General features: G+C 37.7%; 1 protein-coding gene across 2 annotated transcripts in view; it reads right to left on the bottom strand.

Annotated features, from left to right (window-relative positions):
• Positions 1 to 450: 450 nt before the first annotated feature.
• The window catches only part of LOC119578994 (ELMO domain-containing protein 2-like), a 19,307-nt gene continuing 4,909 nt past the window's right edge, over positions 451 to 14,848 (bottom strand). For both annotated transcript variants that reach the window (XM_037926685.1, XM_037926684.1), the window contains exons 3-8: positions 14,203 to 14,348; positions 13,112 to 13,268; positions 12,612 to 12,777; positions 12,340 to 12,437; positions 8,599 to 8,667; positions 451 to 6,553 (exon numbers count right to left, since the gene is read on the bottom strand). In XM_037926685.1, coding sequence (XP_037782613.1) covers positions 6,259 to 6,553; positions 8,599 to 8,667; positions 12,340 to 12,437; positions 12,612 to 12,777; positions 13,112 to 13,268; positions 14,203 to 14,348 — 931 coding nt within the window. In that variant the 3' untranslated portion in view covers positions 451 to 6,258. The remainder of the gene's footprint in view (positions 6,554 to 8,598; positions 8,668 to 12,339; positions 12,438 to 12,611; positions 12,778 to 13,111; positions 13,269 to 14,202; positions 14,349 to 14,848) is intronic.

Genomic DNA, 14,848 nt, shown 5'->3' with positions numbered 1-14,848 from the left:
CTCTCTCCTTTATTTCATAATTCACAATGGAAGCTAAAATAGGTGTAAAATATTTCATTAGCATATCCATTGTTGTAATATACTGAATCTTTATTCTTTAAATAGTCTATACTTGCTTTTTACACTATATAAACTCTGCGTAACGATGTATTACAGTTTTAGTAAAGAGGTATAAAAGGTAGCAGATATTTCTTATATATTTCATTAAAGAGAGAATCATTTAAGTTCCCATATATATATATATATATATATATATATATATATATATATATATATATATATATACATATATATGTAGACACATATATACACACAAAATCTGGTCTTCTTTGCGATGTACCGTTGTACCATTATGGCATCTTGATCACAGCACTTATCCTCGATGCGCCATCCTCACCAATCATGCAAATCCAGAACTAAATTTACCCAAAAGGTATACAAAAAAGTAAATTGACTTTTTAGGATTTATTTATGTTTAAGGTTGTACTGTACTGAGATAACTGCAGTGGAAAAATATAATAAATAAATAAATAGTTCCTAAAAATACAGTAGTGTACATTATCAGCATCATGTGCAACTACAATAACAATATAATGTATTTTATACCACGATCTTCACACTCTTTCAACCCTCAGGCAAGTGGCACCTGGTCACAGCGAGGAGGGGTCGCCACTGCCTTGCCGCGTCTCCTTAACAGTCCATGTAAAGATCAGGTGTAATTAGGCCTTTTTGACACTGTAATTATTTGAAGAATCTAGGATTTTAAGAAAGGTAAATTCACATTTCCATAGAGAAATAATCCTCTTTTTTTCTTTCTAGGCGACATGATTTAGACACCAGTAGTTAACAGACTATATTAAGGCCTTCGTTGCTACAAACACATGTACAGAGGAACGTCAGCTAAGGGAAATTAGCTCTACTCTACTTTTTATATCCTAATTTATCTGGACTTTCAGCCTGAGATCCTTTTTCATCGGTGATTATGATTTAACAAAATCGATATTATGAAGATATGAGGAAATACCTGAAGGATATTATGTAAATTATGATGTAAGAATCACATTATTGATGTTGTTTTTCTTTATTTTTGCAACGATTAATGAGTGCAAGAACTGTGTTGAAATGAGTTTAGCAACATGTACTTATTTACAACTTTAAAGGCACACTAATGTGCAAATGAAGTTAGAAAATCTATGTACTGAATATTCTCATTTCCTGATAATAACCCAGTACTTGCTGAGATGGCACAGGATTTTGCTATCTACACTTCTGACTTTTCTATCTGTAAAGCAATCAGTGTAAAGAAAGAGCGCTCTAAATAGCAAAAGCCCTTTACAACTTTTTTTACGAAAATACTTTCCGTGTGCGTGCGGCGTGAATGAAAGCAGGTGTGATCACTGTGCACGGCGATGCTGTCGATTCCACAACCTAGTATTGTGGCGCAGATTTTACCCAATAGCAGTTTCTATGCTTTATTCAAGGGAAGAAAAAAGTTGAACCTGCTTTTACCTACTCTCCTCTCTGTTTTCTTTAGAGAAACTATAATAATAATAATAATAATAATAATAATAATAATAATAATGATGATAATAATAATAAAGGCCAACTCTAATCTAACATTCCTGCTGTCTTATGTTCTGAAGCTTTTTTTTTTCCTGAAAAGACCTGTCTCTTTGCATATCAAGCTTATATCGCAGGTTGGCTGTTGGCGGAAAACAGGTAAGGGTGGTGTTTTGCGGATGCGTTCTTAGGTGTACAAGTGTAAGTTACTGGAAAGTATCTGCTTTACTTTTGTGTACTGTATGTTGTAAGAGTCTGTTCCTGTCACGAACGGTGCTTAGAAAGTACGAGTGTTTGTAAGAATCTGCATTAGTGGGGTATGTCACGTATTTCAGGCTGAGTGAAACGTGTATTGAGTGTGTTTGCGTGGTGTAAGTAGTCTTGTATATTTATGCTTGTCTGTGTCCATGTGTAGTTGGGGGCATCCAAGTGTAGTTGTTTAAAGCGTGTTGTGATGTCTGGAGTTTCGTGCAGTTGTTCTTAATGAACCTGGCTGCTGCGGCGTAATCTTTTGTAATTTACTAGTATTTGTTTGAATGTGGGTCCCACACAATACTCGAGTGTTGGACGGACAAGTGTACTGTAAGCCGTGTGCTTAGTATTCCTCCTCAGGAAACACAGTGTTCTATTAGCTGTATGTTGTATGTTGTCTATGTGTGCACTACATTCATGTTGGTGTGTTGTGATTCCTTGATATTTGTGTGATGGTGTGCTGAGTAACTGTTGTGAGTGAATTGAATATTGAAATTTTATAGGCGTTTGAGAAAGGGTGACCTATACGATTTTACATTTGTCTGGGCGAAAGCTCATTTGCCATTTCCCTAGGTCAGTCTGGAGAAGTTTACAGTTGTCAGGTGTCTTGATTTGTCGATTGATGAGGCTGTCTAGTTGTAGAATTAGGGGTGGAGAGTGGTCATTTATGTAGAGTAGGAAAAGGTGAGGGCCTAACGCGGTGCCGTCGGGGACACCAGAAGAGACAGGAACAGAGCTTGATATAGCACCATCAAGAAGAACGTGTTGGGTCATGTTAGAAAGAAAAACTGTGATCCCATGAAGTGTGCCAGTGACTCCATAAAAATAATAGTTTTTGTGTCAGTCTTTTGTGGGGACATTGCCGAAGGCTTTGATGTGTTCAAGGATTTTGGAGAGGATGGAGAGATGAAGCGATAATCTGGTGAGTCAGTCTGGTCACCTGCCTTGACAACAGGGGTGCCGTCTGCACAACACCAGTCAGATGGAAGAGAGAATGTTTTGAAGGATTGCGTAAATATGGTTTGGAGGCGGGGGCACAGATTTTGAGGAAGAAGGTAAGGATTTTGTTGGGTCCAGTGATTTGTGTCCTGTGATTCCAGTAGTTTTTGTATTTCGTCTGCTCTAATATCAAGAGTCGGGGTGGGCTGTATGGCTGTATGATCGATGTAATAGGGTTTTCTTGTGTGAAGATAGAGTGGAACTGTGTGTTGAGTAGGTGTGCTTTGTGTTCTGGTGTGATGACAAGAGTATCGTTGTCGTCTTAAAGTGCAGCTTTAGTGGTATCCTGTCTGCGTATCTTGAAAAATTTACAGAAAGTGTCTAGGGTTCTTTCTTACATTGTCTGTGAGATATTTACTGACTGTTTGTGAGAGAGAATGTATTTATGACATCGTGTAGTTGGCACCTGTTTGTGTGAGGGATGGTGGGGATTTGGGCATCTGTGTCAATGGGGTCAAAAGGGGATGTAGTAGTCCAGTCGATGTCTGGAAGGTTGAAGTCACCTGTGATTCAAACGTGTTTTTCTGGAGTGATGCGATATAAGATATATACGAAAATTTTGTAAGTATTCTGTGATGGTAGATGGGGGTCTGTAGAAAGCAGTGAACAAGAGTGATTTACAGTTTTAAATTTGTAGTTGGATCCATGTGATCTCACAGTCTGTGAAAATCAGGCCTAAGTCAAATTTGGTGGTGATAAGGACACCGCCGCCTCTCCCCATCTTGTTCAGTCTGTCTCTACGTATCACTGTCATTCTATAAGGGGGAGGGAAACCTTCCGCAGAGTCTATGTCAGATGTCAGCCGTGTCTCTGTACTATTATGATATCCAGATTGAATGTGTCAATAGTGTGGAGGAATTGGGTCTTTCTGGATATAAAGCTGTGGAAGTTAATGTTGAGAAGTTTTAGGGTTGAGGTGTTGGGCATGATGCTAGGTCATGGCGGGTCATAGCTGGGGGCATGGGAGAGGAGCAGGGTGTGTGGGAGGAGGAGGAATGATCAGCTGGTGCAAGAAAGTCTAGTGGTTAAAGCCAGGAGCAAAGGGAAGCAGCACTTAGTATTAAGGTAAAGGCGAGGTTTGGGTGTTGATGGTGTCAAGTGTTTAGGATGGGTGGCAAGCGTTCCATGGAGTAGGAAAAGGTGGAGTGTGTATAAGTGTGAGTTTTCTGGGAGGAGTTGTGCATAAGGGTTGATCATGTTGTGTCATTAAGTATGTCAAAGGAATTAATAAACTGAATGGGGGAAAGAGAGTAGGAAAATATGGGAGTGTTACTAGAGCCATACCTACTGCAAATCAATGCAATACTATTGTTAAATTGTCCATTGTATATCTGTAAACAATCCATTACAGCTGACATGGTACCAGCCGGCTTGCTCAGACTGGTTACAACAGATATCACACTAGATGGCCCTTTGCCCCTATTTCACCGCTTTTGTGCATAGCATGCAAGAGTAATTTGGTTGGTAAGGGCCAGGGTTAATAACAGCACCAGTGTCTCCAAAAAAAAGAGAAGCAGGCGACAGATGGTGTGTCTAGTAAGAGGACATGTACTGTAGCTTGTTTTGTGTAGCAGTGAGGATAAATGTAATGTCACTACTTGTACGTTCCTTGGGTGTGATGAGAGGGTGTAATTGTCCTTGTTAGTTAGAGATATATTGATATATTAATGATATATTTGTGCGTGAAGATAAAGTGCTAACAGTGTACTTGCTATGATGCAGGAGGTAAGGTGTGGCTTTTATGTTTGAATTGGAATGTTCTTACCTTCTGCAGGAGTGTTTGAGTATGGTGTTGTCCTATTGATGGCTGGGGGTGACAATGACTTGCTGTCGCTCATCGCAACTGGAACAGCTATTTATGACATTTGGGTACCGCCTTGCCAAAAACTATTATTTAAAGGAATCTTGTACTTAAACCCTACCAATGGAAAAAAAAAAAAAAAAAAAAAAAAAAAAAAAAAAAAAAAATAATAATAATAATAATAAATAAATAAAAAAGTAGGTATGTATCAACTTGTTTAAAACTTTGCTGAGGGAGGAAGGTGGGGGTGAGGGTAGGGAGCTGAGGCGAACACGTCTGTCCACCACAGAGGCCAATGAGCCACACACTCTTCTGCTTATCCCTTGTCATTCCCAGTTATCCCAATACTGCGTACTTTGATTATGTCATAAATCTTTATAATGAGAAATCCACAGAATAATAGAAAATATTACTATGGGTAAATAAAATAAATAGGAAGGTAACAATAAGAGTAACAATCTGTAAATGGAAAAGAACCAATTGCAAATTTAATCATGGGTAAGTGAAGGTCCTGAAACCAAGGTATAAGTGTAAGATATACTTCTGTCAACTGATTTAATCCAGACTCAAGTTTAACCTGATCTGACTATAATAAATACAATCTGTATTTACAACCTTTATAATGAGTGAATGTTTTCATATTTACCACACATGCCTGCATACAAGTCAACATTCAAAAGGTAAAAATCTCTCTCTAAAACCAGGGGTTAATTTGTATGTTGAATAATAATTTCTTACTGAAACTCACGTTTGGTAGGTCGATTTCACCAAAAATATAGGGCACATACATTCACTAAGGTAGGGCGTGTTAGAACTCACTTGCGACCATTGTTTTAGAAGAATATCTTCAAACTGTTTATGAGATACTGCAGTTTTCTTCTTACGATACAATAGGGCTGCGGAAGTGGAGCTGCTTAATTTTGGTGGGACGTCTTGTCCTGTGACTATTGGGCTAAACCCGAATTACGCAAATTTTAGGGGTCGACTTCTACGCTGCATCAACTTGTACACTGGCATACACATAATCTTCTGTGCTTCAGACCAACACTTTAAAATCTCATATGCGTATCACAAATCTTTGTGCAGAGATACTATGCATTAAAAAGCAAAACAAATAACATCCTTAAAAATACCGGTCAATAAAGTCGATATTCTTCCTTTTTTTCTCATCACTATATCCCCAAGGTCTCTATACCCAATGGAATACAAGAGAAGAATAGACAACCAAAATATATATTAAAGTATATATAAATCACATTTTTTTCTATTTCCCTTTCCAGACGTTTAAATTATCATATGTTAAATTTTTTTTTCTTGCAGTTTCTTCTCCTGTCTTATTTTCCCTAAAACGTTTACATCCCTCTCACTGTCAGTTATTACAAAAACTTTAATTCTGTAATAGTGAGTACATATAAAAAACAGAAACTGGATAAAAAAGTATTGCATCACTTCTGTCTTCATTCATGTAAAGAAATATTACAAGTTGGCTCTTATGCTAGAATATCTAGAATATGAAAGGTAACAAAATACCATAATAACAGAATTTCCTTCTTAGAAAAAATCCTTCATAAGTAACATCACACGAATATGTGATTTTTACTGACCTCTTGAATCATCATATGGCACCATGACCTGGTTTTCACACATCAAATGTTTTCTAAGACAAACTCGCATTTGAAAAAGGTGGTTGGGTTCTTGAGTTTCTGTTTCACTTGAGCTTCGAACTTGTCTCTAACTCGTGAGAATTCCATCATGTCCCGAGGCTTTTCCTGACGCCAGAGGTCGTCAAACGAGAAGAAGAGGTAGCTGTAAAACTGGTGGAATACTCGCGGTTCAGGAAACCTCTTACACGCATTATAAAAGTGATTCTTTGCATCTCCAGAACGGAGCAGGTTGTAGGCCATGTGTGTGATGTTGATTCCCACAATTGCAAACGAGTAACTGTGGATAGAAAACCCAAATGTTAGAAGGGTAAAGCAGCTGCCCTTTACTTAAAGTTAACTAAAGGCCTTCACAATTTTTCCTATATTTTTGTAATATCAGAAGACAATAAAATAATTTTTGTAATTCTAAGCAATATCAGAGACCTTTGTACTTTTTTTATCACTTTTATTTAAGAATATTTTCTCAACCATGAAACTTGGGAAAGCCAATTACCCAAAAATGAAATCTAGTTCAACAGTGTCCAATAAAACTGCTTCACTATTTTTTTTTTTTTTTTTTTTTTTTTTTTTTTTTTAAGTTTATTTTTCCTTTTATTTCCTTTTACCAATCATTTTAACCATAGTTATATTTCTGATTCTATGACCAAACAAATCTTTAAAAAGATGTCAACTGAATAATTATCCTTCTTGAGAAAACAAAAACAAGTATTTTGTCCAGATTCTAAAAGAAAAATAATGCATGCTATAAAACAGGACATAAGTAAGCCGTTTCAGGGAAAGGTTTCAAATTGGGAACAAATAAACCAACCACTATTTCTACTGTCCTATAAATGTTTAGGTAACAAAGCTAAAAAGAAACTTTAAGACTGCAATTGATGGACTGTTTCTTTTCAATAACCGCAGCCGGGACCAAACAAGTGAATAACTATTTAGCGTACATAACTTAAGAGCTGGCTCAACTGTGCATATTGTGACGGGATATTACCCTGGTGTGAGCGAGGATCAGCCTGGAGTGTGAATGGGTTAATGGTTGGGTACCTTTTGTTCTGTCTGGCTACATTCACCCTATGTTGACCATATGCTTGAATCACAGCAAAAGCTAAATGATGCCTAACTAAGAATGAGCATCTGTTTGACTTCAACTTTTGTTTGCTTTAGCTTTGAACAGCATGACTCTAGCATATTGTCAAGTGCACTTTGATGACATTCTTCTTGCCCACAAGCTTCCAAACACTCCTTAACTGTCATGTTCTGGCCCAAAACTTGACCATCAATATAAGGAAGGTTGAAAGCTGTCCAGATTGGGTTTACAGTCTGCTTGTTTTTCTAACCTCCAAAGAAGTCTTCTAAATATCAATGAAACACTTTTGTTGAAATCAAAGATAACTTTGATTTTAAATTCAATCAAAATCTCTTCAGTTATGTTTAATTCCTTTGCAAGTCAGGAGGAGGGAGGAGGAGGAAAAGGAGGAGGGAATAGGAGGAGGAAGACAAAAAGAAAGAGGAGGACAAGGTAAAAGAAAAGAAAGAGGTAGATAATGAGGAAGAACTAAAAAAAGAAAAGGAAAAGGAGGTAATAGGGGAGACAGAATAAAGATGGACAATCCAAAAAGTATACAAAAGAAGAGGAAGAAAATGAGGCATAGGAAGAAGAGGAAAAGCAAGTGGGAGATGAAAAGGAAGAAAAGAAAGGCAGAAGAGGAGGAGGAATAAATGGAGAGGGAGGAAGAGTAAAAGAAAAGGAGAGGAAAAGTATGAGGAGGAGGAAGAAAAGAAGGAGACAAAAATGCAGTCAGGAAAAAAGAGAAGGATGAGGAGATCAAGAGAGAGAGAGAGAGGAGAGAGAGAGAGAGAGAGAGAGAGAGAGAAAGAGAGAGAGAGAGAGAGAGAGAGAGAGAGAGAGAGAAGAGAGAGAGAGAGAGAGAGAGAGAGAAGAGAGAGAGAGAGAGAGAGAGAGAGAGAGAGAGAGAGAGAGAGAGAGAGAGAGAGAGAGAGAGAGAGAGAGAGAGAGAGAGAGAGAGAGAGAGAGAGAGAAAGCTAAAAATATAAAAAAAAAAAAAAAAAAAAAAAAAAAAAAAAAAAAAAAAAATCAGAATAACTGCCTATCATCACCTCTTTCAATCCATGAGAAGATATAGGTTCCTGTGCATGAGGCTTGTCTTAATCCAAGTACTTGGCGCACTCAGGATGAGATGACGTTATAACCAACACATGGCAACAATTTCCTATGGCGAGACATTCCCATCAAAATGTCCACGATTCAATGCATTAATCAAAAAATGAAAACTGAATTTTTCTAACAAGAAAGGAAAACGTCCCTACCCGTATCTCGGATGCTGAGACCTTGTTAACACGTGTCGCGCTGCAGAGTTGTGTTCTTCAGCAAAAAATCTGAAAAGTAAAAGCACATCTATAAAGCCACATAGACACATACACACCCAAAGAAACTACCAATCATATTCAAAATGTGTATTTTCTACCTAGCTATAGCTACATGGCAGCACCTTAACAAGGTAAAATCATCAATTTTCAAAAATTGACTTCAATGTAGTAGATGAATATACAAACCCTTTCTCTCATACATCGTGTACCCTCTTAAAATATTCAAACAATAAACCATTGATTTCAACAACAATCTAAAAACAATACATAGATATCAAAAATAGGTGCACACTGTTTGAATTAATCTTGTCATATCTGTGACAGTGTGTTACAATACAAAAGTCATTTGTAAAATTGCCACAAATAACAATAAAATGGAACTCAAAAAGAAAGAATCATAATAAATAAAGAAATATAAACTTATTCATTTTTCATGGTACTGTCTAATGCCTTTCATATGATTCCAGACACAATGAGTTAAAATATCAACAAGGGGCAAGAGGCCATCCATGCTTTGAGTGCTCTGCATTTACTTTAAATATATTTCTGTGGGTTTCAGCAACATTCTATGAACAATACAAATATGGCTAAATTCTCCTAGAAATAAAAAGTATGAATAAATGTACTCTTTGAATTAGTGAATATCTTTGGTTGTAGTTACTGATACTTTTCATTAAAGAAATACTGAAAGAAAGACAGAAATATAAATACATTACAAAATTATATAATTAGTTTCTTTGTAGACAATTCGGTAAACTATAAAAAATGGTATTCAGTAAATCAAAGTAAATTTTGCAGGATTTTGTTTGAACTGGAGAAATCTGGTTATTACTAATATTAATGCTCAATGACCACTGACAGTTTATTATTCTCACTCTATTCATTATCCCAAAGGCCCTGGGAAACTGTATTCACTGTAATATTGTTTTATGAAATGTCTCTGTGAACAGATGGCTCTGAAAGTGTGTAGCCAGAAGGGGGTCAATTAGTAGACCTTGTGGCTTCACCTGATTTCACCTTCCTTGAGTTTGAAGGATAAGCATTTTTCATTTTTACTAATGCTATCAATAACGATGCTGTTATTATTATAGACTTTATAATCATTATAGTGTTACTGACATAGCTAACAGGAATACCAGATGCCAGAAAATATTTTTGAAAATTAAGGAAAAGGGTAAACAGATGAGTACTTGAAACTGGCTCATCGGTGGCTTAGTACTTGTGGAGCCATCTATGCGCAAAAACAATTAGTAAATTAAATAGTGGGAATAGCATGTACATACAGGCCATGCAATAGCTTTTTTCTGTAGCAAGCCAATCTACACACTAAGCAACTCATGCATTCACATACTATAGTGAAAAATCTAAAAGAATGATAAACATACTTTCAATAGCAATGATATCAGCATGAACATTTTTTAAGACCCACTATGTGACATACACTCATTAATATAAAAAAGAAAGAGAAAAAGCAAAAGAATATATATATATTAGCTATTTACTGAAGGCAATTCCAGAAATGAGATGGGCAGCTTTTGGAGGAGGGAGGGAGAAGGGTGGCTCGCATACAGTGTATATGGTGAAGGTGTCGTGACCCTATAAGATGAACTTCTTCAGGTCCCAGAGGTTGTTACAGGCATCTAAACCAAGGCTGTTGCCTAGGATGTGAAGCACTCCTCTGGGTAGTCAGTCAGAAGCTCATGGCAACACCTTCGTTAATGTGAGGTTCAAATGCAACACTACTAACTTCCCAGTGGAAACTCGGCTCTCCACATCAAAGTATCTGAGTGTTTTATGATCCCTTGGATGAAGTCTGATGGGCCCCAGGCCTCTTCTATTGCTAAGTTATGCTGCTGTCCCCAGCCACCCTACATTTTTTTTATGTCAACACTGGATGCTATGCAATGCTAGTGGTTTCAGAGACATCATTATTTTTCTTCCCACAAGGCTTAAGGAAGTAACAATAATAATCTGCTCCTTCATTTTGTTTCATTTTCTCAAACACTGTCCCATGCATGGGATTGAAAAGCAACCAAAGTTTGAGAGTGAAATCCAGGTGGAAAGAGAAAGAAAAAGTGGGGAAATAGGGACATCCATTTATTACACATGTCCAGGCCACACTACTATCCTGAAGGCTACTGAAGTGGTTAAGCTACTTCCCCTTCTATTCTGCTGATGTCAGTGATGGATCTGAATCATGGCTTTGGTGGGTACTTTGCTCCATGTCAGAAATATAGGTGCTGCATGTTTCTAGCCAATATCACTGTGTGTACAGTTTCCCTGCTGTCTATGATGTTGGCTGTGGCTTCTTAATAAGACTAAAAACAAGACTGTATGTCTACTTTGGGGGGCTGTATCTATTCTGCACTCAGGGTCAAACAATCAGATGACTATTTTGTGTACATGACACAGAGCTGGCTTGACCACAGCACGGGTACTTGCCAACAGACATCATGGTTGTACTATTTTTTTCTGCATTTTTTCAATAGATATCTTGCTCTGTGATTATCTAATATCAATTTGACTTCTTTGTTTACTGTAATGAGACGGCAAATTCTCATATCAAGAAAATAATACTTTACTGATAATACAGAAGTGCAGACATCATTTGCTATATCTATAAGTAAAGAAAACAAGGAAATGACCAATGACACTCCCTTACTACTATTTTTAAATCTAATTTTCCTCAACACCTTGTTTCAAATCTGATTGACAGCTATGGAATAAAAATCAATGGTCGCAAAACGTACTGAATATGTCATTAAATGTCATTAAATGTCATTTGCTTTTGAGTAGGAGATCAATTTTTAGTGAATTACAGCCTTGCCTGGCATATGGGCTTGGTGTATTAGGCATGAATAGATGCCACCTAATATGAATAGGTTGAAAAAAGAGAGAGAATAATGACAAAGCTTTAAAAATGTATATTTGTCTTAATACTTTCAACTTATGTATGTCTTTATCCAGATTCTAGAGTGAAATGACACATGATAATTCTTCCTCGCTTCACAAACCCATATTGCCATACAGTTCCTTTCCACAGACCAATCAGAGGCAATGCCAACCTCTTTTCAGGATATGAAGGCAGGCCTCCAGAGAATGCCTCTAAGGAGAGGCCTATACTGATTGTGCGATCTCTGCCAAATCTTTATTAACCAGAACACACTTCCTTCGTGTGGACTGAAAACCTCACACCTTTCTGACTATTTGCTCACATCTATCAAGAAAGGTCTTCCTTGCTCACACTATCAAAACCATTTAAAAACTATGCATACAAAGAATGGAAAAAATAGAAAAGAAAAGAAAAAAAAAGAAAAGAAAAAAAAAAGAAAAAAAAAAAGAAAAAAAAAATGTGTGTGTGTGTGTGTGTGTGTGTGTGTGTGTGTGTGTGTGTGTGTGTGTGTGTGTGTGTGTGTGTGTGTGTGTGTGTGTGTGTGTGTGTGTGCGCGCGAGTGCGTACGTGTATGTGCATGTGCATATGTGTGCCCATGTCTTTACATATGTATATGTATATGTACGTGTGTGTGTACGTGTACACACACACACACACACACACACACACACACACACACACACACACACACACACACACACACACACACACACACACACACACACACACACACACACACATATGTGTGTGTATAACAATGAAATGAATAGTTCCTCCAAGCAACTCACAAGAGGTTCTCGAGGCCCAGCAAGCCCATGCCTCTGAAGTCTGTCCGCGGGTCATCGCCCTGGAACCCTATCATCTGCCACTGCTTTGTTATTCTCGCCTGCAAAGACACACCAATGAAATGATGAGCAATTAACAATTATGCTCAGCAACAGTTACCAAGGGAAGACTGTGTGGAAGGCTATAAATGCATTAAAGTGCTCATTTCTTGGTCTTTCTGGACCCAAATTTAATATCAATATCATTAAAACAATATTTAACTATGAACACCCACCTCCAAAGGCATGCCAGGCATGAGAGCCACCCATAGCCTCATCAGCATGGCCTCATGTCCTACATTCTCTATGTTGTAGGCCTCTTGACGAATGGCTTCTATTTCTGCCAACAGCTGCCGATATCCCCAAATCTGTGTGAGGCATTCGCACAGAATGTCGGAGAACCTAGGCAGAGGCAACAAACGGGGAAGAAGAATTATGAAACAGATTAGAGGCAGGATTTGAGATTCCCTTTTTTAGCATGAGAGGAGAAAGCTTTGCCATGTAAAACTCATCTTTATTCAGAAATTCAATTAACATGGTTACATTATGAGAAAGACAAAGAAAGAGAGAGAGAGAGAGAGAGAGAGAGAGAGAGAGAGAGAGAGAGAGAGAGAGAGAGAGAGAGAGAGAGAGAGAGAGAGAGAGAGAGAGAGAGAGAGAGGGAGAGAGAAATAAAGAGAGAGCAGTATAGAGAACCCATGGGGCTTGTTCTCTCAGATCCTCTTTTGAACCTCACTTTTTATGTACTTTGGTGTTGATCTTCTTGATGCGTACAATGGCGAACACAGCGTAGTAGATAAGGTCTGGCTTGAGGGTGCGCTCAATACACTTGTTCTCCATGTACTTCATGCATTTCTGGATATCCGGCGAACGGCTGTGATTAAGGGAAAATTCTGGAAGGGAGGGAACAACTCTTACAAAATATGGAAAAAGAGAATACAGCTTTTACAAAATCAAATGTGATAAGAGAAATTGTGATATCTGTAACTTCAACAACATCAAATAAAAAAAAAATAACAATAATTATAAAAAATAAAAATGAGTCATATTGATAATTGACAACATACACATTCTATTTAAAAAATTGTTTAACACATTATCGTTAGATTATATACAAAACTGCCTTTATCAATCAAATTAACTAAATTATATATATATCTAATGCTTTATTTTGTAAATTTACTTTTGTGTTTCCAATTCTAAACAGACCACCTTCGTATTAACAAATTCAAAATCTTTATTCAGTTATTAATCCAACTGTCATCCTCAGGTATATGTCCACACTGGATGATATATCACAAAATCAAACTCAAAGAAAAGGAAAACAAAGATTCAAACAGAAATAACTGTGTATATACGAAGCCATAACATGCACAAAATAGGTTAAAATCCCGTCCTCCCTCCTGCCTTCACCTATGGCTCTGCACGACACACTGCCTGGGTCCAAGTCCTACGAATGGTTTCTGATCCTCACTGCTTTTGGCACAGACGATAATCGATAAGGAAGAAATAAAAGAAAGAAGAAATGGAAATGTGGGGAAATCAATAAATAAAAAAAGTAGATAATAATGAATTCAAATAAACCAGTGACCCCTCAATAGGGATATATAAAAGAAAGAAATTAAAATAAGGAGAAATAAATAAGTTTAAAAATCAACAACAACTGAAAACCACCACAACCAGAAGCAATAATTAACCCCACCTAAAAAAAAACAATAATAATAAAAAAAAAATAACAATAATAAATAAATAAATAAATAAATATATAAATAAAAATAAATAAAAATAACGGAAAGACAAGCCAATCACTCGATAAGCCAAACTTACCAATACCGTTGGTCCTCTGCGCTCCCTTCCACTCCCCATAGCAAATGCGCTGCAGCTCGCACAGTCTGGTGGTGCGCCTCAGGACCCACTTCATCAGGGGCCGAAACCACCAGTAAAGAGTGCTCCAGACCACACTGAATAATCCTCTGTCGGTGAAGGAAACACCTTGCTGGAAGCCTAGTCTCATTGGGGAAGTATACGCACATATGTGTGAGTGTGAGTGAGTGAGTGTGTGTGTGTGTGTGTGTGTGTGTGTGTGTGTGTGTGTGTGTGAGTGAGAGTGAGTGAGTGAGTGAGTGAGTGAGTGAGTGAGTGAGTGAGTGAGTGAGTGAGTGAGTGAGAGAGAGAGAGAGTGAGTGAGTGAGTGAGAGAGTGAAGAGAGAGAGAGAGAGAGAGAGAGAGAGAGTGAGTGAGTGAGTGAGAGAGAGTGAGGGAGAGAGAGAGAGAGTGGAAATGAGAGGAGTGAGGGGAAGTGAGAGTGGAGGGAGGGAGGAGGAGGGGGAGAGGGGGAGTGAAAGAGAGTGAAGGGAGGATAGTGAGAGGAGGAGTGAGTGAGGAGTGAGGAGTGAAATGAGTGAGTGAAGTGAGATTGAGTGAGTGAGGGGGAGGAGGGTGAGTGGGGGATGAGTGAGTGAGAAGAGTAGGA

The sequence above is a fragment of the Penaeus monodon genome, chromosome 11, assembly GCF_015228065.2.
Source record: "Penaeus monodon isolate SGIC_2016 chromosome 11, NSTDA_Pmon_1, whole genome shotgun sequence".
NCBI classification, from domain to species: domain Eukaryota; kingdom Metazoa; phylum Arthropoda; class Malacostraca; order Decapoda; family Penaeidae; genus Penaeus; species Penaeus monodon.
This window is presented reverse-complemented; position numbering and strand designations above follow the sequence as displayed.